The 27894-nt window shown below is 44.4% G+C and overlaps 1 protein-coding gene and 1 non-coding gene across 8 annotated transcripts in view; both read left to right on the top strand.

Annotated features, from left to right (window-relative positions):
- The window catches only part of NSD2 (nuclear receptor binding SET domain protein 2), a 99703-nt gene extending 83951 nt beyond the window's left edge, over positions 1–15752 (top strand). For 5 of the 7 annotated variants that reach the window (XM_039551048.1, XM_010402040.4, XM_039551051.1 and 2 more), the window contains 13 exons: positions 183–314; positions 1361–1484; positions 2528–2728; positions 3420–3599; positions 4657–4813; positions 5555–5760; positions 6227–6330; positions 6562–6831; positions 6927–7043; positions 8856–8997; positions 9613–9719; positions 10899–11103; positions 12016–15752. In XM_039551048.1, the coding sequence (XP_039406982.1) occupies positions 183–314; positions 1361–1484; positions 2528–2728; positions 3420–3599; positions 4657–4813; positions 5555–5760; positions 6227–6330; positions 6562–6831; positions 6927–7043; positions 8856–8997; positions 9613–9719; positions 10899–11103; positions 12016–12281 (2211 nt within the window). In that variant the 3' untranslated portion in view covers positions 12282–15752. Of the gene's footprint in view, positions 1–182; positions 315–1360; positions 1485–2527; positions 3600–4656; positions 4814–5554; positions 5761–6226; positions 6331–6561; positions 6832–6926; positions 7044–8855; positions 8998–9612; positions 9720–10898; positions 11104–12015 lie in introns of those variants that run through there. The other 2 variants (XM_039551049.1, XM_039551052.1) reach the window with 2 other exon arrangements.
- On the top strand, positions 8574–8704 carry LOC120409988. Its single transcript, XR_005601885.1, has one exon.
- Positions 15753–27894: the final 12142 nt, after the last annotated feature.

Raw genomic sequence — 27894 nt, 5'->3', positions numbered from 1 at the left:
TCCACAAATGCATATTCTGGTTTTAATCAAGGTGTTCCTCTGAAGGTGGGGGAAACAAAACCAGAAGAGCGTGCCTAAATCTGCTAGTCTGAATTGCAGTGTGTTTGCTTCCATCAGTTATTACTCTGTGCAAAACTGACCATCTGTGGCTGCTTTCTCTAACACCTGTGTTTAATCTTCAGATCTCCGATGGCCAAGGAGATGAGCGCTCAGAGTCCCCCTATGAAAGTGCTGATGAGACTCAGACTGAAGTGTCTATATCATCCAAAAAATCTGAGCGAGGAGCAGGAACAAAAAAAGAATATGTGTGTCAGGTGAGAGACGTTAGCTGGGCTGTTTCCCGAGCTTTCCTAGAAAAGGTCTTATTAAATATGAAAATGACAATATTAGGCCAGAAACAGGTTTATCATGGGAGTCTGAGATGTCTGTTTGTGATGAGGTTGCCATGGCAGTAAATGGAATTCTTAATACCTAATTATTATTTTTCTTGACCTCCAGTAAGTGACTTAGCCTTTCTGCTTGAGTTTCCAGGTCTGTAAGATAAGCATAATTTGTACCTCAGAAGAAGCACATGAGTGTTGCCAGGTGACTGGTTAGCTGATGCAGAAGAGATGCTGGTTTCTCTGTTAGCTCAGAGGAAGAAGTCCAGCCCAGTGGGGTTTGTGCTCTGTGTGCAGCAGAGATAGCAGCACTGCTCTGCTGTGATGTGCGGGTGGGAAGCAACTGAAAGCCAAAGCCTTTCTCAAACTGTTCTGGAAGGGCTCTTAGGCTATGAAATGATAGCACAATCCAAGTAGACAGATCAAATTTGTTTCCATGAGACTGGGCAAGCAGTTACATTTCCATTTTTTGTACATAGTGAGGATGAGGTTGTATCTATCTATAAATGTTGGGTAGTCCTTAAATTCTGCCAGCACTGTTGTTCAGTTCATCTTTAGTTATGCATGTATCACTGCTAACTAATCAGACACAGAAGTATCATTGTGCCAACTGAACTGATTTCCTTTTGCCAAGGAAAAGGAAAGGAAGGATGCTTTTTAACCCTACTTAGATGCATCAGCGTGCTGAGGGAATATTTCTTAAAGCTTTTTTTCTATTCCTTTTTTTCTGTCAGGTTGTATTTACTCCTGAACCATGGTCTGGGAGGGATATTTCTAGTGGTTTAATGATTCTGTTACCTGTTTCAACTTGAAGCCAGGGCATGTGACGATGCTTGTAAAATTATCTTTCGCTCGTTAAATTTGATTTCAACAGTGGGAAAAGATATTTTGAGGAGCAGTGTATGAAAAGGAATAAAGAAAACAGTTTTTTTCCACATATGAACTTTTCTTTAACATTCAATGCCTTTGTGTTGTAAAAGCTGTGTGAAAAAACAGGTGATCTCCTACTGTGTGAAGGACTTTGCTATCGAGCTTTTCATGTAAGCTGCCTTGGGCTCTCTGGAAGACCAGCAGGAAAATTCATTTGTAGTGAATGTACATCAGGCAAGTTTGTCCCTTTCTATTAATTAAAAATAAAAAAAGTTATAGTTTTCCCATCCATTGCTCTAGGACATCCTCCTGGGCAGAGTATGTATCCTCTGAGAACCTTATTTGTCCTTTTGGACCTGACAGGGTGGGAGTTCATAGAGTACCACTAAGTGTGCCATGTTTTACAAAGTTCACCCTATTTTCAGTGAGAACTCTCTTGCAACGTGGCTAATTTAATCAGAATTCCATTGCCTTAATAACTACAGATTATTTGCTCTCTGAGTACAATTACAGATGAGATTTAAAGTCTCTCACAAAGACTTAAGAAATCCTAGAAAAAGAGCGGCGAGTGAAACGTTTTAAGTTCTTTTTCAGTCCTTTGTGTGTCTATATCAATCTTTTGCTTTTCCTGTTAAAAGACTACCTTATTGCTATTAATTTCATTTGCTTTTAATCCTGTAATAACTGCTTAGAAGTTCTTAATCTCAAAACTTTACATAAGATTTGTGTTCTGGCTCATAAGCTCATTTCAGTACATGCAGTAAACCTTGTTGGAACTGCTGCTTCAAAATAAAGCTGTTCCAACTAGTCCAGAAAAAAGATTAGAGGATGCTTGTCTTTGGTTTGTGGTCCTGCTTGAAATTTCACAGGACCACAGACAACCCATCATCCTATTTCATTGGTTTAAAAAAATTTTAAAAATTCATAGTTGTCCTGGCGTACTGAGACTTATAAATAAGAACGTAAAATCAGATTGGTGCGGCTTTGGGTGTTGTTGTGTATACTTCAACTGCAAATGGGTTTGCTTTGTAACTTTATTTGTATCTGAGCAGATCAGTATTTAATACTAAAGAGCTAAAGTAAATAGTTGCTGTACCAAGTTGTTATGATAGGAATATCTGCAACATCAAGTAATGCAATTTGATCTGCTGAAAAAGCCTCCTGCACGCAACAAAAGCAACTCCCTCATGCATAACATAAAGGCACGAGAGAAGTGTTTTAAAGTCATGTGTTTGGATGAAAAATGAGTTACATTCTGTTTATTCTTTTGCCACCAGGTGTGCACACCTGTTTTGTGTGTAAGGAGAGAAAGGCAGATGTGAAACGCTGTGTTGTGTCTCACTGCGGAAAATTCTACCACGAAGCTTGTGTGAAAAAATTTCATCTCACTGTGTTCGAGAACAGGGGGTTTCGGTGTCCACTCCACAGCTGCCTCAGTTGTCATGTTAGTAACCCCTCACATCCACGAATTTCAAAAGGTAGTTTGATTTTACGTTTTTGTGACTGATGAATTAATTTTATTTATGGTATGCTAAGGTAAGGAATGTGTCCATTTGAGAGCTGCTAGCTGCAGTTTTGTTAGGCATAAATGGACTAGCGATTGATTCAGAATTCTTAAAAAAGTACTAATAGAATAATTTTTAGTCAGCTTTATTATTTACCTTGTTTGTGTTCTCTTTCTAACTAGCTTTCAGTTATCCATAGTTAGCCATGTTTTCTTCTCAAGAGAGAATGAGATCTAGAATGCATAGAGGATGAGGAGAGAGGCCAAGCAGTGAGGGCAGGACCTGAGAATGTACAAACACTTTAGCAAGGCTCAATGAAAGTGGAGACACTTGATTCTGTGCAGGTTTTTAGCTTTGGGCAACATTTGCAGGCAGAATTACATGACTAAGGAAGAGCTGGTCTACCCTGGTGTTCATAATTAAAGTCTTAGAGTGCTTTAAATTGGGTGTAGGGTTCTCTAAAAACCTTTATTAATTCAGTATTGTTGCAAGCGTTGAAAACATAATGGCTGGAGTTTTGCGCGTGCATATAGGGTGTCTGAGCACTACCATCCTTTTTGCTGAAATAACCAGTCAGTTTTGTCCCAAAGTAACACGGCAGCATTGTGCTTCACTGCAAGTCAGTTTTGTCCCAAGGTAACCCGTGAGTGTTGTGCTTTGCCAGGGAAGATGATGCGCTGCGTGCGCTGCCCCGTCGCGTACCACGCCGGGGACGTTTGCATTGCCGCAGGATGCGCCGTCATCGCCTCCAACAGCATCGTGTGCACCAACCACTTCACTGCCATGAAGGGGAAGAGCCACCATGCCCATGTCAATGTCAGCTGGTGCTTTGTGTGTTCCAAAGGTAAACGGGTGGGGAACTCCTCCAGAAATGCAGCATCAAAACTTTTTCTTTCTATCATTTTATTCTTCAGTTTAAGTGTTGTTTTTCTAATCTGTTTATAGCAAATCGTTAGAACTGTGCATATGAAGTTAGGCTTTGTTAGGTTTTGCTGTGATGTCAGATTGGCTTATGCTGCTTCAGGGCTTTAAATACCCTTTTTTTTCCAGAAATAATTAGTTTTACTTGGGCTTTATCCAACAACCAGAAGCCTGATTTAATTCTTTACAAGAGATACCTAATGAGTATTTCTGTGTTCTTTCCCCTGTGTTCAATGTACTAAAGCTTTTTGTGTTTCTTTATTGCTAATATGTAATATTGCACCGTAAATATTTGAAGAGTTGCTCTGCAGCAGACAGAAAATTGAGTCAGTATTAGTTGTTGCCGGGATTGCCACTAATTAAGGGTGTTTCATTTTATCCTGTACAATGAATCTGTTCCTTACTGAGAACCACAAAATGCGTAGTGTTGATTAAACTTGTAGCAGTGAAACTCTACCTGATTTGTTAACAAATTAATATGCAGCATAGCAGCTTTTAAGCTGCAGCCAACGTTCCACTTGATAATTCGTGGAACAAACTAACAATCTTGTTCCTTCTCCCCCTGAGGGGGAAAAAAACCCCAAAATCCTACAAGTATCTGTTGTGGTTTAAATTTTTCCTACATAGAAATGTTAATATATATTAAAACTATGTTGAACATATTGTAGTCATTAAAGTACAGCAAAGTAATTATAATTTGTGCATTATTCTGGCGTTTTTATCACCAGCTTGCTTGTTATTTTGCCTGTGTTACTAACCCGAGTCTGCCAGGCATATAAATTAGTCAGGACCTTTTGGCTGCTGTACCCAACTAAGTGATGTGTGTATTTGTTGCTGAGGGTCAGCATATTTTAACCATTTATTTTCTAACTGAACCTACCACATGTATATCATTTCAAACCTGTCTGGAATGCACAACTTTTATTTTGATCTTGATGTTTCCCAACCTTTTCTTTTTTCCTTTTTTTGCCTCTCTGCAGGCGGAAGTTTGCTGTGCTGCGAGTCGTGCCCGGCAGCCTTTCACCCTGACTGCTTAAACATCGAAATGCCAGATGGGAGCTGGTACTGCAACGACTGCAGGGCGGGCAAGAAGCTCCATTTCCAGGATATTATTTGGGTTAAACTGGGAAATTACAGGTCTGATGAAGGAATTTGTGTTGTTTTACAGTACTGGCATGTTTAACTAAGGATCATACAACTGATTGCTCCTGTAGGCCAGTCCTGCTGCACACTGATTTCTCACTGCTCTCTGAACTAAGGACCTCACCTCCCTGCAAGCTTCAGGTTCAAAGACTTGCAGCTTTGCTGTTGCTCTTGGCCAAGGCATTACCCATACAGGACTCCTTGAGTCTTCTGACTTCTGCCTTCAGTGTATGAGCTATCAACCCCTGTTGGTTTCAGAGATCCCTGCCAATAAATTGGTCTAACTGGTAATTGGCTAAATTACTCCCTTGCAGGCTGGGACATCAGTTACTCAGGTTGTTGGTGTTTAACACTTGGATGAGATTTGAGTGAGATAGAGGTAACTGGGGGTTATCCTTGTAACATTAATGGGTGTTATCAACCTTCTCTTGATCTTTGACAATTACAGTAATTGCAGGCCTTGTAAAGATGACGGTTTTGCCACCCAGACACAGGAAGTCCTGTGTGTGTGCTTACCTTGCAGGCAGGTGAAGTCCCACTGATCTGAGTGTCAGGCTTTCCTTTTCTAGTCTTCTCTCACTCTCTACTGAGAGAGGGGAGAAAAGGATTTTAAATCCTCTTGGATATTGGAAATAATAATCAGTTACTGCTGTTTCAAGTGATGTTGTTAAACTGTCTCTTGCAGAAAGAGCCTGACTAAAATGCTGTATTTTTTTATTTGTACTTCTGTGCTAGATGGTGGCCTGCAGAAGTTTGCCATCCGAAAAACGTTCCCCCAAATATCCAGAAAATGAAGCATGAAATCGGAGAATTTCCTGTGTTTTTCTTTGGTTCTAAGGATTACTATTGGACGCACCAAGCACGGGTGTTCCCTTACATGGAGGGAGACAGAGGGAGTAGATACCAAGGGATCAAAGGAATTGGAAAAGTCTTCAAAAATGGTACATAGCTAAAAGTAAACAAAAATAATCCTAGGATATGTATGCTTTGCTTTCTTCACACATAGCCTTGGGTTTTGAACATCTGTTTTACAATACTGAATTAAACAAATTTGTGGTGTCCTGGGCAGCAGTCACTATTACTATCTTTGCATGAGAACATTATTTTCATGTCTTGTAAAAGACTGGGATCTGACTGAAATTATATCTGATGATTTTTATTTTCTGGAAAGCTATAAAGAAAGACTGAGAGAGTAGACTCTCTCAGACTGGGAGACTTTTTAAAAGAGTAGAATTTATACATCTGTTAAGAGCATTAACACTCTAGAAGCATTGTTTGCAAGAAAATTGAATGGTGGGACTAAGAAGTAGACAATGCTTTGTTTTAACACACATGGGAATGAGCAAGTCAGTTTGGGGGGAGTAATCCTCTTTCTGGCATTTCTCTTAATGCTGCAATCTTTTTCAGCTTTGCAAGAAGCTGAAGCTCGATTTCGAGAAATAAAGCTACAGCGAGAAGCCAAAGAAACCCAGGAGAGTGAACGTAAACCTCCACCATACAAACATATTAAGGTAAAATTTGAGGAAATGACACTGGGTACTCGAAGGTTTGAGCTGAGCAGTGAGATGGGGTCAGGTTGTAATGATGGTAACTGTGCTTTCCCAGTCATGAGATGGTAAAATTTTGCTTTGGAAACATCTAGTGGTGCAAAAGCAAATTAGCAACCACTATGTAACTGTAACTCTTACAATAAAAATAACGGTTCTAACGTCATATTTGAACTATTTTAATGTATTTTTCAGGTGAATAAACCTTGTGGTAAAGTGCAGATATACACTGCTGATATATCTGAGATTCCCAAGTGCAACTGCAAACCCACGGATGAAAACCCTTGTGGCTTCGATTCCGAGTGCCTCAATCGGATGCTGATGTACGAGTGCCACCCACAAGTTTGTCCGGCGGGAGAGCGGTGCCAGAACCAGTGCTTTACGAAGCGTCAGTACCCTGAGACAAAGATCATCAAAACTGACGGCAAAGGGTGGGGTCTGGTTGCCAAGAGGGATATCAAAAAGGTAGGAATTGTTCTTACCCAGCAGAGAATCGGTGACCTGCAATGCTGTTTGTGGGTTTGGGATATACTTCACTAGTGATGCTTGGTGCCTTTCAGGGGGAGTTTGTCAATGAGTATGTGGGAGAGCTGATTGATGAAGAGGAATGTATGGCAAGAATCAAATATGCACATGAAAATGACATCACCCACTTCTATATGCTTACTATTGATAAGGTAGGGTATTTGATGGTTTTTGCCATTATTTACTTACAACCTTACTTTGACCTCTTTTTCTGTTGATCACCTTGGTAGGGCACTCTGCTACTTTTGACATACCACAGTTTCATATATTCACAGCGTTGCATTTTCTTTGCCTGCTCTCTCCATTCTGTATGTACATAGTGAATCTCCTTAGTTCTGTGTTACGTAATAAATTACATATTAAGGTCTATAGGCTGCTTGATTAAGTACAGTGCTTACCTGTACCTGTAAGTACAAAGTACTTACCTGCCTAGTCTTAAAATGAAGTGTGAAGTTTGGGGGAATAGTAGTGATACAGTGGAAGGAATTGCTGTTAGCAATACTTCTACTAAAATTTCAACAGCAGAAAATAAAATTCTCACTTGAGAGAATGTGGGATAGAATTGTGAGGCTGTGTCCTATATAGGGCATTTAATATTTTTTGCAGCCATCTGTCCCTTGCTTTGTTTATAACAAAACTAGGCTTGTGCTTTTGTAGAAACTCTTTTCTGAAAGCACTCTCTGTGTTAGTAGCCAGCCAGCCCTCCACAAATTGATTTGCAGCAAATTGTTGCAGCACATTAATTAACACACCAAAATAATTCAGCACCTGTGGTTCTGTGCACACCTCTGAGTATTTTCTTCCTCAGGAGGGGGAGAAAGTGAAGAACCTGGACAGCAGGAGTTATACATTATATCTATGTTATATTACTTCAGTCCCCAGACAGCTAGTTAGGAGATAAACAAGAGCTGGCTGCCAGTCCTGCATCTTTTTCAGTCCCAACCACCATTACTTTTCCCAAGACTCTTGCTCTGCATTTCCACACCTGCTGTTTTCATTAGTCCTGTAACTGAGGAGTTCCTGCACAGGAGTTACCCCACAGGATGATGAAACCACGTTTCTCTGAACACTTTAAAAGTTTCTCAGCCCTCTACTAGATTGACATACAATGTCAGTGTGTTAAATATCTGAACTGAATATGTATTTGACTCTTACTGTAATTAATAAACGTTCATTGTGGGTCTATTTTGCCAAAAGCGCCAATGCCATTATGAGGCTGAGCTGCCCATGCAGTGAAATATGTGCACACAGGCATGATACTTGTACATGTGCATTATGAAAATGAGCTAGAAGGAAACCATAATAATACTTCATAAATAAGCAGAGCCTTCTCAAGCAGGTCTGCAAAGAAACACAGTTCTGGCAATTTCAAGACTTCATTTTATTTTGTTAATGTTTGGTGTATTTGGTGGAGATAGAAATGAAAAAGCAATTGTGTGTAGGGATGGGATGTTTTTAGCTTACCAAGAGCTTGTTTTTGTAAACTAGGCTGATTTGAGGAAAGAAATCTGGTGAGAAACTAGTAATCTGTGGAAGTAATCATGCAGTGACTTGGTAAATGCCACAAAGCGCAGTACTTGTAGATGCCTCACAGCTTTGTGAATGCAAAGTAAATGGTAAAGGGACTGAGTCTAAGTTTTGAGGCTTCCTGGGGGAGGGGGTTCCTTAACATGCCCACCACAATGCTCACAAGAGCACTTATCCTGCCATGTGGCTGTGATGGGTGCTAGGAAAATGTGAGCTAGAGCACGAGTATTGCTTTGGGAGTGTCACATTCCAGGCCATGTGGGACACTACAGTTTCCAATACAACATGTACCAGCAGTTGGCTTCTGTGCTCTGGATAGCAGCACCATGTCAGTTCCGAATGCAACTACTGAAATCAGTTATGGATGATTTTTCTTTTTTTTGTTTCGTGAGAGGGGAGAGGAAAAACATTCATCCTGTTGCTGGTTTGTTCTCCAGGACCGTATTATTGATGCTGGCCCCAAAGGAAACTATTCTCGGTTTATGAATCACAGCTGCCAACCAAATTGTGAAACTCTAAAGTGGACAGTGAATGGAGACACTCGTGTCGGGCTCTTTGCTGTGTGTGACATTCCTGCAGGTACATCAGCTCGGCTTGGCTTTGGTTTCATTCCCTAAGTTAAACCTTTTGTGCAGTTATGAGTGGGACAGTCATCGTTTAACTGATTCAGTGCAAATATTTTTGTAGAGAACTCATCACACAGAGGAGATGCTTTGTGATCTGCCTTATACTTTAATGATTCTTAATTGTGAGTCTTCTGCTTTTTGTTGCTTGCTTCTAGGGCAAGTATCCTTAGTAAGTTTTTGTTTTGGAGCTCTCAAATGCATCTTTTCCATGAACATAATAAGCTTAAGGAGTGGATGTAGGAGGCTGTTTAAAAGTGTCTGTGTTCTGGTTTGTGTGCACACATGGTCACACACATACATACCTATCTATAGCTGTATTTAGCTGGATGGGTGGATAGATAATGTGTGTAGGTCAGACACAAGCGCAGTTTTGTGAAGTCAAACGAATTTATTTTAAAATGTAATTGCATAAGACATAGTGTTATATGGGCATCTAGTTAATCATTGTTAGTGCTTACGAGCAGTAAAGAGAGGGAAGCAAGCAAATCCCAAAACAGCAGACAGCAAAAACTGTATTTGCTTGTAATAACTTTGATAGAATTTGTTACCTTGTCCTTTTCACGCTCAGGGACGGAGCTGACTTTTAATTACAACCTTGACTGTCTGGGCAATGAAAAAACAGTCTGCAAATGTGGTGCCCCAAACTGCAGTGGATTTCTTGGGGACAGACCAAAGGCAAGTAATACATCAAGAGATTTTGACAGTCTTGTCGGGGGAAGGGTTGTAGAAGCTTCAAACTGACTGAGAATGTGCCTAACTGTAGTCAGTGAGATTATTCTGACATTCTAGTTTATATTTCCACATCTAAACCTTAAAGTATGATTATTTTGTTAAGATTCACTAAAAAAAAAATGAGTTGAAGAATAAAAAATGTGAGTTTCAAATGAGGAAAAAATGCTACCAAACTATATCAAGAAACAATCTGTAGGATTCCCTGTCAGGTTAGTTTGAAGCCTGTATCCAGCAAAAGTTGATGGAGCTTCCTGAAGGGCTGGCATAGGAGTGTGAGGGAAGGCACAAGTACCACCTGTGGATGTTGATAAGCTGCACCTTCCTGTGGTCCTTCACACTGCTCAGTACCAGCCACTTCAGAGGGTGGACTGGGAATCTTCAGAACCCACACAGCTGGTTTTTGTTAAGAGATGGACTTAAATGAGGTTTCACATAAGCTTGTGAACATTTACACAGCCAGCCATGAAGAAATTAAATGTTACAGTTTAGTTTAATGGGGCTGTCTGCATTGGTAGATAGAATGGGCTAATTTTAAAGAAAGTAGATAGTGATTACTGGGGTGAGAGGAAGGGAATGGTGGTAGGGATGTGGAAAAATCATCCAAAATTTTATTATGATTTGGTGAAGGAGAGTTAAAGTGCAAGCAGCAGAATGTCAGATTGAAATAGGGATAAGGTTGGTATATTCTTTCCATCATTACCTACAGTTCCTGAAGTTCTGCTGTCTGTACCTCAAAGAGAAATGGAGGCAGCTTTTAGTAATTCCAGCATGGCTATTGACAACTGGAAGAGAAAAATGGATATTGAAGTGATTGGTGGTGCAAGTACATAATGAGGGTAAATTAGCCACAGGTAGATTAGACTGGAAATTTTGTCAGTGACGAGAAAATGAAGGGGGTTTTGCAGTAGAAAGGTCCTGTAGGGAGAAGATGACTTTTCACAAGGGTCAGTGAGGTTTTTTTGTCAACACAGATGAGTACAGTGGGGCACTGGGCAGGTCTGCCCCAAGTCAAGTTTTTGGTTGTGCGCATGGTCTGGCAGGTGTGCCAACAGCTTGGCTAGGTTGTGTAATGTTTTTCCTCTGCAAAACTGGCATTTACAGATTTACATCTTACTCTTTTAGAATTCTTCCACTAATGCCTCAGAAGAAAAAGGCAAAAAGACCAAAAAGAGAACACGGAGACGCAGAATGAAAAATGAAGGGAAGAAAGAATCTGAAGATGATTGTTTCCGTTGTGGTGATGGAGGCCAGCTGGTATTGTGTGACAGGAAATCTTGTACTAAAGCTTATCATCTCTCCTGTCTTGGTTTGGTGAAACGTCCTTTTGGTGAGTCAGCCCATGTCTTACACTTGTATAACTAACTTGTGCAGGTACCTCAATTATTGCACTGAAACCTTGTCAGGATTGTCATCTTGAAAACATTGGGTTTGTATGGCAGGAACTTTGTTTTTGCATCGTGTAGGAGCAGCTCCTCTTGGATTTGAAGACAAAATGATGGCCTCCTCCTGCCTCTCTGGCAAAATGAGGCATTTGTTTTACAAATGTAGGTAATTGAGTACATCGCCTGGTAGGAGCACCGTGGGCCTGCCACAGGAAAGTTGATTTTATCTAAGAAATGCATGAAGCCCTTTGAGTTCAAACCAGAAGAACAGCAGCAGCTTCTGAAACAAGGCAAGTAGGGAAATGTAAGAGCAGCAGACATCAGGTTGCGGTTCCAGATATCACAGGAGTTACCAAGTCCCAGTCAGCCATATCACATGGGATATGAACAAGGGAAGCAGGCAAAGCCTGTTGTCCCAGAAACAAGTAAAACAAGGACTGGTAAAGTATGCTGGGGTGAAACAGTAGCTGTAAGTGAAGCACACCAGTCATCCCTGAGCAAAACTGGCAACAGTCAGGGGACTGCTGTAAGGTAGGCAGCAGCTGACTGGATGTTTGGATGCTCTACCAGCCTGCAAGTTCTGTAAAATGCTATTGAGTGAAGCCTGAGTCATTTCTTCTAGCTGGAGCTGACTGCTGTGTTTAAATGAGGTTGTGTCAAGTCCGCTCCTTGCAGCTGCCAGCTGAGCTTCATAAGCATGATGTAGCATTTTGAGTGTTGAGATCAGCCCCGGTAGTTGCTGTCATTTGCTTTGTCAGGAAAGTTGTGCCTGTGTTCAGCTGCTACAACACAAAACTTCTTTAAGAGACGATGCCGTGTTTTACTCCCCGCTAATGGCTCTTTGGTTTCGATTGCAGGGAAGTGGGAGTGTCCTTGGCACCACTGTGATGTTTGTGGCAAACCTTCTGTTTCTTTCTGCCACTTCTGCCCAAACTCTTTCTGCAAGGAGCACCAAGACAGGACAGTACTAAATTCCATGTTGAATGGACAGTTATGCTGCTCTGAACATGTTCTCGGGGTGGATTCTGTTGAAACTCAGAAGACTGAGAAACCCCGCAAAAAACTGAACAAGTTCAAGCCTAGGAGAAAGAGGAACAGATGGATGAGAGCTGAATGCAAATAGTCATGGACTGCAGTTTCTACTGCTAACACTATCTTGTAGATAAGTTGTGAATATGACCAGGGAAGGACACAATTTTACATATATTCTGTAAAGGTTACAATGGGGGGGGATTTTTTTGTTTTGTTTTTATAAATCCACTGAGCCAACCACAGCAGTCTTCTGCTGCTTCTGCACTGATAACGAACTGCATAGTTCAGCAAACTTCAGGACAAACCAAGCTTATTACTCAGCATTACAGTTACACTTGAATTGTTACGAATGTAAAATGTTCCCTCCAAAATACTTGCAGGTTGGAGGTAGGTTAAAATCAAACCAGGTAGGCTTAAACATAGTCTTGTTGAGATAGTATTTGTCAACCAACAGATGTTTAAAATAGTGTATCCTTGAAAGAAGTTGTTAGTTCTCAAGTCCTTTTGAGTAAGAAATGGCTTGGTCTGTGGTCCCAATGAGATTTGCTTGCCTTGTGTGTTTTTGAGCAAGTGCTTGAATGCCAGTCACGACCCAGGTGCGTCTCTCGCTACAGCCACACACACAACAATTGGTTTGTGCTCTTCAAAAATGATTCTTAAGCTATCATAATCATAAATATCCTTCCACCAAGAAATATGGTGCGTGGTGGGAAAGGCACACCCTGTACCAGAGAGGGGGAATCTTACTTTGTAAGAGATTTTTTTCTATACTGTTTTTTCCTGTATTTCATCCCAGCAAAATAGAAGTTACTTGATCTTGCAGAGCTGTACAGGTCTGGACTTAAAGGGATATTGTCTTGCAATCTAGGCCCAATAATATAGGATTTTTGTGTCTTAATAAAAATAAATCTTACAAAAGCTATTATTTGGAAAAGATTACTTGATTTTTTTTTTTCCTTAATGTCAGGTAAAATGCAGAGGCAAACTTTTCTTTGGAATGTTAGGAGTCCAAGCATTTCAACTTTATGATAATGCAAGAAATGCCCAACAAGGAGCAAAACCACTCCCATGAATGAAACAGAAAGTGAAACTTGACTAAAGTGCAAAAACTAAATTCAAAACAATTAAGTAAAAGTGAAGTAGATTTTTGAAGAAGCACATAAGAATTTTGATGTGAAATTTAGCCTGACTGTTCCTTTTTGTATAAAACTAATGTTTGTATAAAACAGGCTTCTTGACTTGACAGACTGAAATTTTTTGTTACATTTTTAGGAGCTCTGCTCTCGACTATCCTGTCACCACTGTTGTGTCAGCAAAGTTGTTTTGAATTCCTCACTCCCGTTAGCGTTAGGCTCTCACTAACAGTGAGATGAATATACAAGGCTTAGCATTGATGGAAATAATCCTAGAACTAGGAAAAAACGGTAAAGAAAAACATCTTTGCCAGTCTAGTTCCCAGTGCACGTCCTTGGCGTGTGATTCGGCAGCGTTCCAAGCACGTTTTGCGTTGTGCCATTGTGACCCACCCTCCTAAAGAGCACGTGCACCTCCATGTCCATTTAGCCATTTGTGTATGTTCTAGCTTAGTTTGCCCTTAATAGTGCAGAAACTCTGTGTGTAGCCCTTTTGAGACTGAAGCCTTGCTGTATCATGGAAGTGTATGGGGTTTTTTCCAAGGTATTTCTTCAGGATTTGATTTAGTTTTTGGAATTACTAAAATCCTCATTTATTCCCAACACATAAAAATTTTGGTTTTATTAGAAAATATTAATTGAAAGAGGTTATAGATGTTGCATTGCCCTATGCTGAACACTTTGGTTTCTGTTTTGTGACCAAAATGCTTTGTTTTTTTGAATCAGTTTTTATAAACACTGTTGGAAGGTTAATTTTTGTTTTTTAAATAATTTTGAAGAAATAGCACAGTTCAAAATCAGGGCAAGTGTTACATGTTTGCATTTTTTAAAATGGTATGCCAAGCCTTGCACTCAAGTTAAAATTCAAGATTCCTTAATTGATTTTGAGGGAAACATTTGCTCTGCCATGGGACTGAAGAACAGTCCTGTGCCTAAAATCAAAACCAAAAAATGATATTATGGATGTTTCTCTAGTATTGGGCTTCAAGGGAAGGAAAACGAGGTCAGGTAGTAAAGCAGAAATACTTTCCTCATTGCTTTAAAACAAAATGAAGGAATTTGATGTCATTGGGACCATTCTTTAAATACTATACCATGTAAGGAAGGCTTTGTAAGAATGCATTTAAATAAGTTATTATAAAATTTTTCCTTTACATTCCATTGCTTTTATAATTTGTTAATATTTTTAGTTGTTTTGTTGCTTTTTCCTCTTCACGTGTAGGTGTAACAGCTCTGTCACTCTGGAACAGTGATGCCCCAGTTCCTAAGAGGCAGATCCCCACTTCCAGAAGCCACTGTCTCAGTTACTGACAGGCACTGCTGCAGTGACAGCACCCATGGGGGTTTGGGATGGGGCACGGAGCCCACAGCTCCCTGCCCCCTCTGCGGGGCTCACAAGCACATTCAGCACGGCAGGATGCAGGACAGCCACCCCTTGTGTCTGCCTGTGGGGACAGAGAGACTCTTTATGTCCACACAAACAGATCTGAGCCAGGGGCTGTTTGACCTTCTGCTTCCTTCTACCTCTCCCTGCTCTTTACTGCTCCACTCTCTGGGCCCACGGAGTTCTGCATCCCCGAGACTGCAGACCGGGACTTCATTTGTGAGTTCCTAGAAATTCATTCCTTCTGCTGGGCACGTCCTGTAGACTGATCTTGAGAAGGAATGTGGATCATATTCTCCCTTGCTACGTACTGGCCATGTAACCCTGTGAGCTCAGCTCAGGCACTCAGGTGGTGATCTGGGAGAGTTCTGATTTCTGTACCAGGACAGGTGGGGTTTAGATGCATTGTAATGAAGGCTTCTGTACCTTACTCTGCAGCCTGGGAAACCAGGCTAAAGTTTTGTTTTAAAAAGAAGACAAAGAAAAGTTGTGACATTGTTTTCATTTTCCCACTGTTGAAATACAAGGTAAAACAATCCTTAAGACTTGAGCTTTCTCATTATGCAACTTAATACTTTTTAGCATTCAGCAACTTGAAGGATTTTCTGTTATAAATTAATCAAAACAACATCTAACTGTGGCATATTATGTGGCCTTAAATGATGTTCTTTGTGTCTTGCCCGTCAAAGTAGCAAAATGTCTTTCCTTTTCCAGCAAAAAGCTGATACATGACAGCCAATTTCAGAATTTGTTGTTCTTTTATCACATGAGCAAGCATGGAAACAATTTTCAGATGAATATGTTAGATGTATTTTCATACAACCTAGGAAAATAATCAAAGTAAATGTCTGTTTTGTTCAATAGCTTTGTGTTCATGGTCAGGTTTTAGGAGGTTTTTTTATATTAATTACTTGGAAAAGCAAAATATCTTGAAAGACGTATTAATGGGATTTTTCCACATTGTTGAGTCTCATTATTCCATGTCTGACTGCTTGAGAAACGTCAATGTCTTATTAAATGTTGAATTCTATTCCTAGTTATTTAAGGAGTTGCTAAGTCTCTTTTGTAAAACAGCTCTATATGCTTATTTTGGCACTATTTTTTTTCTTTAAAGAAAAAAGTTAAATTGTTACATACTAAGCAAGCATAGTTTGGCAGCAAGGGAACAGGGCTTTGTTCTCTCATAGGGAAAACTTACACTCCAGGCCTTCCTAAGAGACACCCTGGAAATACTGTTTTACACTTCCATGGAGGTGATAATGATTGTGCTTTGGCTTGTTTTCACACTGTTGCTTATCACAGAAATGCTGACGTTTCTTGCAGTCCAGTTTTTCCAGTGCTGCTCTCTGTTGCTCATCATTTTACAGGCTTTAGTGACACGGAGCTGGAGCTACCCAGCCCAGCCAGCACCGCTCCCTCGGGGTCCTTCTGCTGTCACAAGTGCTGGTCCTCCTTGGTCAGGTCTGAATTTTACTCTGTTTGGCTTTGTCAGATAGGTTTTTTTTGGGTCTGGTTTGGCTTCATTTGTGAAGTCTCCCACCTGTGACAGCAGCTACATTTTTTCAAAAAGCATTTCAGAGACCTGCTTTGATTCTGGTGGCTTATGGTTCTGCTGAGGTCACCTGGGGCTGTGCATCAGGATTGTGTCCCTCTGCTGCTCCCAGGAAAACCACAGCCTTGGGCCAGCTGAGAAATTTCATGTCTCTCCTAAATACACAGAGGGAGAGACTGCAGGGAGCTCTGTCCATGCTGGGTGCTGGGTTGTAGGTACCATCCCTGTTGCTGCTGATTCAGATTAGAGTCACAGAATGGTTTGGGTTGGAAGGGACCTTAAAGACCATCCACTTCCAACCTGCTGCCATGGGCAGGGACACCTTCCTCTGGACCAGGTTGCTCCAAGCCCTGTCCAACATCACCTTGAACATTTCCAGGCACGAGGCAGCCACAGGCTCTCTGGGCACCCTGTCTGACCACAGTGGCTGACGTGCCACTCTTCCACCCAGTTATTTGCCTGATACAGTTGAGAGAGATCAGAGAACTGATACATTTATAAATTTTTTTAAGCACTTTTAACACCTTCCCTGGGGAGCGAATGAGCAGCTGAGGGCAAGAATCACCTAACCCCCCCACCCCCAGCTGGGTCACTTCAGCTACCTCTGCTGCTGCAAGACTAAAGTGAGAAGTAACACCTGCTCCCACCTATCTGCAGTCATTTAAAATCGTGGATCTTTTGACAGAGATTCTGTTTTTACTGGCAGTGGAGAGCTGGTGAAGCATAGCACTGACACAAAGGGTCACAGCTGGCTGGGCTGGGTTTACACAGCACCTGTGTGGGAATGTCCTGAAGAAAGGAGAAAAGTATTTACTTGTGAAAGAAGCCAGAAATTGGAAGGGGAAGACCTTGTCCGTCAGCCCAGTGCAGCAGAGCAGGGAGCTGGGCTGGTTTGCACATGTAGCCACAGCTAAAAACTTGAGTTTTATTTCCCAGCACTGATTTTAGCTATACAGAAATAGGTTGCTCGTGGTTAAACATCTTGCCCAGTTCCACATCTGTGTTGCCCCAGGGGAAAGAGAGGCCGGTGGCTGCTGATCATGGCCTGTGCTACCAGCCAGCATAGACTGGCTCTGTGTCCTCCGTGCCCCCGTATGTGGTGTGTCCTCCCGAGCCCCGGGGCAGCAACAGGGACTTCAAGGATTTCTTGCCATGCTCTTGCCGCCTCCTCAGAATTATTAGAAAGACAACAAGGATTGCACCTGGAAAGAAAGGAATGGTAGTTATTCACAGATGGGAAGGTAAAGTGTCAGGTGATGTTTGCTCCAAGGCTTCTCAACTCAGGTATCCTCTTCTGGTAAAATAAAGGGTATTTTCTCCTACATACTCTGTCCTCCCCCCAAAAGAAAAGGAGAAAAAAAAAAAGGTTTCACAAACAGTAATAACATTTAACTTCAGCATTTCAGCTTAACTCTGGAAGCTGCAAGGAATAATGGCAACTTTTAATGAAGTAATTCAGTAACTTGTTTTCCTACTCCCATTTACTCTCTGCTCTCTGGAACTATTTCCCACTTGGCATCTTATCCACTGCAGACCCCACCAAAAGGATCTTGCTGAGAAATTAGTTTGGTCTGTGCAGCACTCACACTGCACAAGAAGCACAAGAAGCAACTAACCTAGATTGAGTCTAGACTGAGATCAGGGCTGTCAGGAAAAATTACTTTTGGATTGGGCATAGACATGGAAGTAATTGGCAAATCTCAAGTACTGCGACATTCTGTTCGTTTGTTTCTGGCAGAAGCATCATCAGAGAAAATTGATATGAACAGAAGAGCACAAATCTGTCGCTGTGATGCAATATGGCCAGACAAATACGCCCAAATTTCGGTTGTGTGAGCAGACAGTCTCATGGTAAACACTTGATCTGTGAGCCCAGCCGTGAAATACTCGCATGTTCCTGTGTGGGCTGTTTCCTTTCTCCCTCTTTGCAGCAAGCTCTGGGAGAGGCAGGAACGCTGTTCCCTGACCCTCGGACTTGTTTATCACAAATGCTGGTTAATGGGCCATTGTCCCTCTCTGGACAGTCTTTTCATATACTTCAGTTTAATCTACTTTTTCAAATTAATACTCGCTTCAGATGGCATCTGTTTTGGCAGATTTTTGGACAACAGCCTGGCGTGAGGGGATAGGGGTCAGTGGAGGAGCTTTCTCATGGCTCCAAGCCACAGCTTGTGAGAACAACCCTCATCTGCTCCCACCAGGCATAGCAGCCCCATGGAGACAGCAGTCAGTGCTGCTAGAGCTCCTCCAGACCCTGCTGCCCTTGCCTCTCCGTGCACCCGTGGAGTCCCCTCCTCAGCTGCCAAGAGAGGAGTGTGATGAGAACCCTGCTTGCTTGTTGGAGAAGCAGCTTTGCTCCGTGTGTGTCTTGTTCACTGTGGGGTGTAACCACATGCATTTAATCTCTCCTCTCTCCCTTTTAACAACAGCAAGCTAAGTGGAGAACGGGTCATCAGGAGGTACAGAAAATACACTTGAAACACAGAAACCATGAATATGAGGCTTGTTGGATATTCTTTATCTTCTGATGGCTTAGTCATCTCTATGACTTGGCTCTCTTGATACAGGATTTTCATCTCTGGTAGTGTAAGTGGCACTTAGGGATTTCTCTTCATCTCTCTGGGCACAGGATACAACTTCCTCCTCCCAGCTTCCTCATCTGCCCTTTTTGCAATCCATAGCAGTAATACTTGCTCATTTTCATCATAACTCTGATTAAACCTCCCCCCAACTTGGATTAAAAACAAGAGAACTCTATTTATCCCTTTTCTGAGACCAAAAATGCATATTCATTGTTTTGGAACTGATTATTCATGGCACAGCTTCCCAGTTGAAAAGCTCATCCACTCGTTAACTTGCCCTAGTGAGCTAATTTACAGCAGGTGGCATCTGGAGGGATGCTCCCCACACTCAGCAGCTTCAGGCTGTCTTTCATTCTGTGGGTTACAAGGTACATTATGGCATCAATACAACCACCGCTGCATGAGCCAGCAGCTCCCCATCCTGCTGGATGCTGTGGCATGACTTAAGGCAGGAATGCTTTCAGGAAATGAAGTCTCGTACCAAAAGGAAATTTTTCCTACTTTTGTGTGGCCAAGGAATCCCATATACACTGAGGGTCCATATACACCCCTGCTTCCCAGGGACAAACAAGCATTCAGCACTGTGCCACCTTCCTTCAGAGCAAGGGAAAGGACTATCACTGGCATTGAAAGCAGCCAGAAGGACTTTCATTAGAAATCCAGTTTTCCAGAAACACAAAATAGACCCCCCAGAGAATGCTTGGTTTAACTGTGGAGGGGTGTCTGGTTTTACCAGAGGACAGAGAGGACCCAGACTCACCTGCTGAGAAGGTGGCCAGGACAATGATCATGGCAGGGGTCAGCTGGCAGGAGTCCCCCACCTTGTACAGGAAGAGCTCCATGCAGTAGGTGGGCTCCACACTGCCCCTGGGGCAGAAGGCATCAGGAGGGCACTTGATGGGGTTCACATCTGGGCTCTGCCCAAGAGAAGAAGTAACTCAGCACCAATAAACTGCAGAAGGTAAACCAGGGCAAAGGGAGGTGACACTTAAGCATTGGGGGTAAAAAAATTTTTAAATGAATCTGCCATTATTAAATTCAGCCTTGTCTGCTCCTGCAGTGTTAGAGTATGGGGAAGAGCAGAAGGTGTCATTACACAGCAAGTCCATACATCAAACCCCCTCATTAATGCACACACCATCCCCTCATGGCCCAGCCAGAGCAGGCAGCTCCAGGCACAAAGCCACACTCCTGGAGTCATAGCTTTAACCATCTCCCTGCATCAGAGCCCTGTCTCTGTTTGAAAGAAAAGAAGCTCAGGTTACCAAAAAAAAAAAAAAAAAAAAAAAAAAAAAAAAAAGAGTGTTAATTGAAGTGTATTTAGCTTGTCATGGGACAGCTCTGGTTAACACAGGCTGCCCCCAGCTGATGGGGACTCACAGGGCAGTAGTGGTTTTCTGGGCACAGGTCACAGCTCTCCTTGCCCCGTTGTAATTGGTACTCTCCTGTCCTGCAGGCCTTGCACCTGTTGTCACTGAGACCTTTGAATGTACCTAAATAGCAAATAAGCACAAAATTAAGGTCTGAGACTAGATCCCAGGCCCTTTGTATTTGCAAATGGATGAATCAACTTTCAAAGCCACAGGGAGAAAGAGCATTAAGTGCTCATGTGCATAATAAAAGCTGAGCCTGGACTTTGGTCCTGGTTTGGTGGCAAAGGGTCAGAACAGAACCAACAGGGACAGAGGGACTAAAGAATATTTGGGGTCAGACCTTGGCAAACAGTAGTGTGAGTAGGAGTACAGGGGAGAGGGGTTTAGTAGTGAGCTCTGGCTTTAATATAGAGGGAAAATGGGAGCTGGAGGTCAGCGGTGTTTCATCCTCTCCAATTCTGGATTCAAACACTTTTTCCAGCTGTTTGAAACTTGCTGAGCAGACTTCAAAGCACAGCTCAGTTTCCCAAGCTTTGTGGGAGAGACAGGTCACAGAAGTTCCAAGTCTCAAAGTGGTAAATGCTTTCCTGCGTGTTTAAAATGGAGCTTGGCTGCGAGAAGCCCCTGGTGCTGTGTCCAGACTGAAGGCTGGCCACTGCCATGGGGGTGGCTGGAGTGCTCTGCCTGAGCTCTGCCCAGCTCCTGCTGGCTCACCTGCTGCAGCCCAGTGTTGTTCCAGACAGCACAGGAAGGAGCAGGGCCATGTCCCTCACATCCCCTCCCTGTGTCCCCTTGCCCCAGGCTGCCCCTGCAGAGCATCCCCATCTCCGACAGCAAGGCTGTGCTTCTCAGCAAAGCCACCACCACCAGTGAAGATGCTTTCTGCTGGAACTGTTACCCAGCTGTGGATTTGGGCTCCCTGGCATGCCAGGGACCAGCACACCTCCGTTAACTGGCCATTAACCAGCCTGGCAGGAAGGTCTGGCACAAGCACAGCCTCCACCAGCACCCAGTCAAAGCACCCCAGCACTATCCCTCACGGCCAGGGCACAGCTCTGTTCTGCAGGGGACCTGCAGCCTCTGGGTCGAGTGGGACAAGTCTGGAATGAGCCTCTGGAGCTGGAGCTGTGTGATCCCAGCTGGGCACAGCCTCCCCTCCCAGCTGCAGTTACCTGGCGGGCAGGACTCGCACCCCTCCGACGCCTCCCGAGGAGCCTCTTGCCCCCCGGGGCAGGGCAGGCAGGCCCGAGCAGCTGGTGGTGCTGCGAGGGGAGAGCAGGCAGGACACGCTGTAGGATGAGCACTTCCAAGACCAGCCCAGCCCATCAAAGCCAGCTCTTGCAAGCTAGAGTCTTCAAGGTCAACCACACCAACCAGGAAGTTTTGCCATTTTGTCGGTGTGTCTCCAGTGCAGTTTCTCACACAGAATCACAGAAAGGTTTGGGTTGGAAGGGACCTTAAAGAGCATCTCATTCCAACCCCCATGCCATGGTCAGGGACACTTGACCAGGTTGCTCAAAGCCCCATCCAGCCTGGCCCATCCAGCACATCAAATTAGGGCTGGGCACATGGTGGCATTTCTGTCCTGCCTTTGGTCACTTATTTGTATGAAACTTGTATGAACTCACCGTGCCTTAGCAAGCTTGGCTGGAACTGGTTAGAACTGGGCTGGACCGGCGATACAGCCAGGTAAGCCCAGGGTCCAGTCCTGTGGCCATTTCACCAGGGTTCAGCAGAGATCTGCTGCATAACATGGGACAAAGGAGCTCGAGGAAGGAAGATGAGTATCCATGTGCCAGTTCACTTTGGACATGAACACCCCAACCTCTGTGCAGGAATCCCTAACACAGTAGGTCAGGGGCCATTGTGAGGTACCACCAGCACCTCTGGAATGCAGGAATGGGGGAGGTGGGTTGTGAGCTGATGCTCTGCCACCTCATCCCAGGGTCCCTCCACATCCAGCCAGGATCCTCCCCTCATCGTACCATCCCTCTCTCACCAAGGACAGCACCAGTGTCCCTACAGCTGAAATGGCAGGTGACTTGTCTTTGGGCACTACACTGGTGGTTCCAGCTCAGTGGCTAAAAGAAACACCCCCCTCCCTATCCACCTGAGATCCAGCACCCCAGGAGGCTCCTTACTTGCAAAATGATCCTGGCTGGCAAGGCAGACAAAAAGCTGCATTTTGCTTGGAGCTAAAATAGCCTGAAAAAGAGAAGAGTAAGGTTTCAGGATCTTGCCTCCACATCTCTGCCCCACATTGTTGTGTATTTGCTCATGTCCATTTTACAAGCAGCCAAACAACTCCCCACAACATGCTTCAGGTGGCATTTCAGGGGTTAATTTAGGATATTTGGGTTTATATTTGTCAAAAGCTCTGAAAGAGCAATGAAAGTTCCGTGCTGCCCTCTGCCATGTTGAGCCTGCATGGAGGGCTCAGGCAGGTTCCCCTGGCGTCACATCTCACATCACTCAAAACCACACCAAGGAGACACCTGTCACCCTTCCCAGCACCACAGGCTGAGCTGGAATGAAGCTGGAATGGGTGATCCCGTGCCAAGTTCCAAGTTACTCAGCTGGAGCAGGTCTCAGGCCAGGAGAAACCCCCCTGGTCACCTCAGCCCTTCCAGGCCTTCCCCCACCCCAGGAAGTCTGGGGTGCATCTTCTTCCCTGAAAAAGGAAGAACACAAGACCCACCAGCCAGGATGGCTCTGCTGGTGCAGCAAACCCTCCCTCCCTGCACCACAAGGACCAGGACAGGCAGGAGGACACGTACAGACCCTTCCCAAAGCACAGCAAAGAGTGAAGTTCCCCAAAGCACCCAGGGTGTGGGCAGGGGCCAGCAGGACCCAACCTGTGAGTCCCACCACACCAATGGGAAAGCTGAGAGCAGCACTTGGGAATTCAGGTGGGTTTGGAAGGTGCCTGATGATGCACAACATGGTCACTGCCCACATGGGACGGAGGTAAGGTTCAGAGAGGAGCTGGACGTGGCGTCGGTAAGATCTGCCTCAAACCTAGATTTGCACCAGGCAGGCACAGCAGGGTGAAGCCAAACCCACCTCCCCTCTCCCTGCAAGGAAAAAGGAACTTTGTACATTTATACTTGCAGGATTTAGGGGCCACCCCCACAGACTCCCCTGTTGTCTGACAGAGTGTTCAAATCTGCTCAGTAAAGGGAGTGACAGACCCCATTGCTGTCACCAGCCGGATTTTGTTCCTCCCAAACTCAGCAAGTGACAGCCACGGTTTGGGTTCAGCCCGGCAGCTCGGTGGGCGGATTTTCAAAGGAACAGTTGTGCATGTTCAAGCAGGACCCCATTTGGGTGCAGAGGAGCTGCTGCACTGCATGTGTTAATTAGGTTTTTGCATAAGTAAGAGCTGTTCTGTTCTGCACATGCTGTTACCCGTCTGCAAACACATTGTACCAGGCTTGAGTGGCATTAGCCAGGTGCAATGCAGCTCCCTGAAACCCCAGTTTTAATGTGTGGAAATTAAGGAGAGTATTACACTTAATATTCAGACTGCAGAAGATTGCCTAAATGAAAACCAGGATGGTTTAGACTCATTTTTGCAATCAGAAATAGAGAATATTTTATTTTCCTGACAACGCTTCCCCCTTGTGCTAAAACTGAATTTCATAAACCTTTTTTCCTGACTTTCACTGCAGTATTAGCATTAACTTGTTGCAAAAACAAGCATGGCTGAGATATGCTCTTTTCATTTTAATAACAACAGAACAGGGAAGAGATCTGCTGGGCTATTTTTAGCCTGTTTACCCTTCAGTGCTTTTAAGTTACCTGGTAATTGCATCTGGCCCTGGGAAAAAGCATCACATGATGAAAATGCATTTGGGTTGAACACAGGCTGAAGCCTACCTCGCTCACAGGCTCTGCAGGCTGCAGCCCCAGGCTCATTAGCAAAATGTCCAGGCAGGCAGGGAAGGCACACGGTGCTTCTTGGGAAGCTGGGAGGGAAGGGAGCAGAGTGGAACGTGGTTTTAGGTTACCCAAGCCTCTATCCACTTGGAGAAGAGAGAGCAAAGCATGACACTGACAAGTCTAGAAATAGAACAATTACAAAGAAGGAGTTCAGGTGATCAGTTTGAACTCACCTGAATGTAAAAGGTCCACTAAAAAGCTAAAGTTTTCTGTATTAACATTACAGATGCCCTGTGCCTGTGGGCTATATGGAAAGGGACCATCTGAACTGAAGGTCTTGAAAATTCATTGTGGCCAGGCTTAAAACCCTTGGCTTAAAGTCAGACTCTTAAATCCACTCTTGAAAATGGAATAGGGAAGGTGTTTGCTGTTCAGCATCCATCAGCGATTTCAGAAGGAGCTGCTCCGTTGTTGGGAAGAAGGAGCTGAAAAAAGGACCTAAACCACAGACAGTGATGTGTGAGAGCCCTGACCTTAAACAGCATAGTGGGAAAAGGGAGGCAGTATGTCAGACCTCCAGGAGGAGGGGGAGGAAAGGGGAGAAAGGCAGGAAAAGAGGAAGCTTTTACATTCATCACTAACAGAGCCAAATCCCCCTCAACAAGTATGTGGGTATAAGAATTTGATAACATACTCAGAGATGCTTTGGAGGAAAACAAGGACATGCTCTCTTAATTCCTTTCAGAAACTCCAGGGCCAAGTGAGATTTGCAGAAAAAAAAACAAAAAAAAAAATCCAAAAGTCAGTTGGAAACACAGCAAATGCTTTGCTGAAAACAAACCAACACAGGGCCTGAACCAGCCAGAGCTGCTCTAAGCTGCAGGGAGGCCAAATTCTCCAAATACCACAGAAGTGTTAAATGGTCCCTTCGAAGCCCTGAGGCCCAGGCAGCCACCAGGAGATGGCCATGCACACACTGCACCCCCAGGTCCCTTCCAGACCCCCCACTTCTGGTCCCTGCTCTGGCACACACCAACCCAGCGCTGCTGCCTGACCCCCTCTGGTCCCTGGCCCTCTTCCACATCCCAATAGCAGCAGCTGTGTGTGCCCTGGAGGCTGCTCCTGATTGTCTTTTTAAAGCAATTTGGGGTATATTTTTAAGGCAGGTCCTCACAGCACAAACTTCAAGGGGGGAGCACAGAGAAAGATCCTGCTGGCACCTCAAACTCAGGAGCGGCTGCAAACAAACTGCACAGTCAGATCATCCTTCCTACAGCCAGATTTTGTTCCCATTCCCCAGGACTGACCCAAATGGAGCTGTTCTGCAATGGACACAATCCTGGGAGGCTCTTGCCACCCCTCCTGTCCTTGCCACCACACAAAGGACACAGCCCACTGTTTGCAGACGTGGATACAGCAAGGGAAAATCCGATGGAAATGGAGAGAGCAGCACATCCACATGTCCCCGCAGCCAGAGGACACTTGTACAGCATCCCTGGATGAGACAGCCTGGTGGAATTGCAAGACTGGGCTCCTGGCTGGGATGTCTTGTCAGATTTTCCACACTCTGTCAGCTGAGGGTATTGCTTTAGATGCCACTGACTTAAATGTAATGAGATCCCTTGGGGGCAAGAAAACAGGAAGTGAGAAAGTAATTGGGCAAAGCAGAGAGATGGAGCCTGTTGGACAGACATATCCTAGAGAAAAGCTCAAGAGATGAACACACACCTTACTCCCAAGAGTCTCCCCATCACAAAACAACACGTTCCCTCAGTGCAGACAAAAGACATGGGGGTAAAAAAGGGAAGCCCACAGAGGGACAGCCCTCAGCACAAGGATATCCACACCAAGGTTTCCTGAGAAGGAGAATTTAGCCTCTGGGAAACAACCCTTGCAGCACTTTTCCTACAGCCCAAAGGAAGAGATTTTTCTGGCTGGGAAGTGTTTGTGGAATAGCATCCAGTCCCCATGCCCAGGAGCTCAGTCACTCACCTGGTGTAATACCCCTGTGGGCAGGGCAGGCAGGATGGTTGCCCACTTTGGGGCTGGTAGTGGCCTGGTAGGCAGGGTGTGCAGGCACTGGGGTCTGTGCACAAGCCCCCCATGCAGCACGAGCAGCTCAAGGTGCCTAAATTGGAACAAAAAGTCAGGATCAGGATTGCAAGACTTGACTGAAACCCCTGTGTCTGCTGGGACAGGTCACTGCCACAAAGGCAGAAGCTTTGGGATGCAGTTCCTCTGGCAAGGCACTCATAAAGGGCAGAAACTGCAATGTTCATGCTAGTTATGGTGCTGTCCACAGTTAGCAAGCTGCAGAACAGCCATGAGATGATCTAAGGAGTCAAGTCTATTAGTGTGAATCTCCAGTAATTAAGCTGACTGCTTTTTCCATCTTTAATTTGAGGGGCCAGGAAAATTTTCCTTGTTTTCCCTCCAACGCCAAAAAAAAAAAAAAGAGAGACCAAAAAAAAAATCCCCAAAAAACCCCTCCAAAAAACCCAATATGCTTCTTTAGATTACAGATAATTTAAGCTTGTAGGAAGCAGAATTGATGTGTAAAGCCCCAGAGTCGAGGATCTGCCTTAAGCATCAACAGCTTTTGTTTGAGCACAGGTACCATGGCATTCCCAGCAGGAAAGTTCTACCCCTCTCTGCTCCACAAAACCAATCCCAGCCACACAGAAAAACTGGGTGGGATTTACTGCAGCTGCACACATCAGACCTGCCATCCCCCTGCTTGCCCAAGACAGTCCTGGCAGCTGCATCACCAACACAGGCAAGAGGAAAAGGCCCTGTAAAAGAAGATCCTGCACACAAGGAAGGTGGGAGTTAACTCCTGTTCTCTGCAGATTCACCCTAAAGCATCAGAGCTGCTTATTCCCCTTTTTTAAAGTGCCCTGTAGTGCAGGGAAAAAGCAAAAAGTACATGGCTTGTATTTTGGAGAATTATTTTCTTTTTTTGAGATTTTTTTTGTGGGATGGGGTGGTGGTGTTTGAAATCAAAATCCAACCATGTTACAACATAAATGACTTCTGGGAAAGGTGATACTATGCACTGCTGACCACAACAGAGGTTGATCAAGTGTTTTCTCAAGGCCACGGGGAAAGGCTGTCTCTACAGCAGAGATTCTCTTTCAAACATTCGAGACAGCTGGAAATTGACCTTGTATTTGGCCCTGGACCCCAAAATGATGTTCTTCTGCCAAAAAAATCAAACTTCACTTGTGTTAACACTTTGTGCCACAATCCCACTGCTCTGTAACCCCATGGGGGAAGCCTCAGGAAGACCAAAGCACAACACGAGGCCAGGAAAGACCAAGTCTTTGATTTCAGAAGGGTGAAATGAATTAACTCCCTCTCCTGCTGCCTGCCCAAGCTTCCAACACAAGAACAAGTGCTGGCTTCACCTCCCCTGACAAATCCCTTTTCCCTCTAACACAGAAGCCGGGAGCAGGGACTCTTACCTTGGTTGGGGACTGTCCCTGGGGGGCAGCGGGCACAGGCTGTCACATTCACTCTGCTGCAGTTGGAGGGCTGGGGGGTGGTGGGGAGCGGAGCTGCCGACGGGACCCCAGGGGATGTGGTCACTCCTGGAGGGGACACTGGGGCACTGCTGGATGTGGCCGTCAGTCCTGCAGACGCTTGAGAGGCGGCCGTGCTGCCAGAGGTGGGGACAGTCCCCATGGTAGTGGGCAGAGTCTGGGCAGGGGTTTCTGTGCTTGGATCAGCAGATGGAGCTGCTGTGGATGCAGCAGGGTTTGCAGTGGTTGGTGTCAGTCCAGCTGAGAGTGTTGCAGG

Source organism: Corvus cornix, chromosome 4, assembly GCF_000738735.6.
Source record: "Corvus cornix cornix isolate S_Up_H32 chromosome 4, ASM73873v5, whole genome shotgun sequence".
NCBI classification, from domain to species: Eukaryota; Metazoa; Chordata; class Aves; order Passeriformes; family Corvidae; genus Corvus; species Corvus cornix.
Note: the sequence above shows the minus strand (reverse complement) of the source record. Positions and strands in the feature narration are given on the sequence as shown.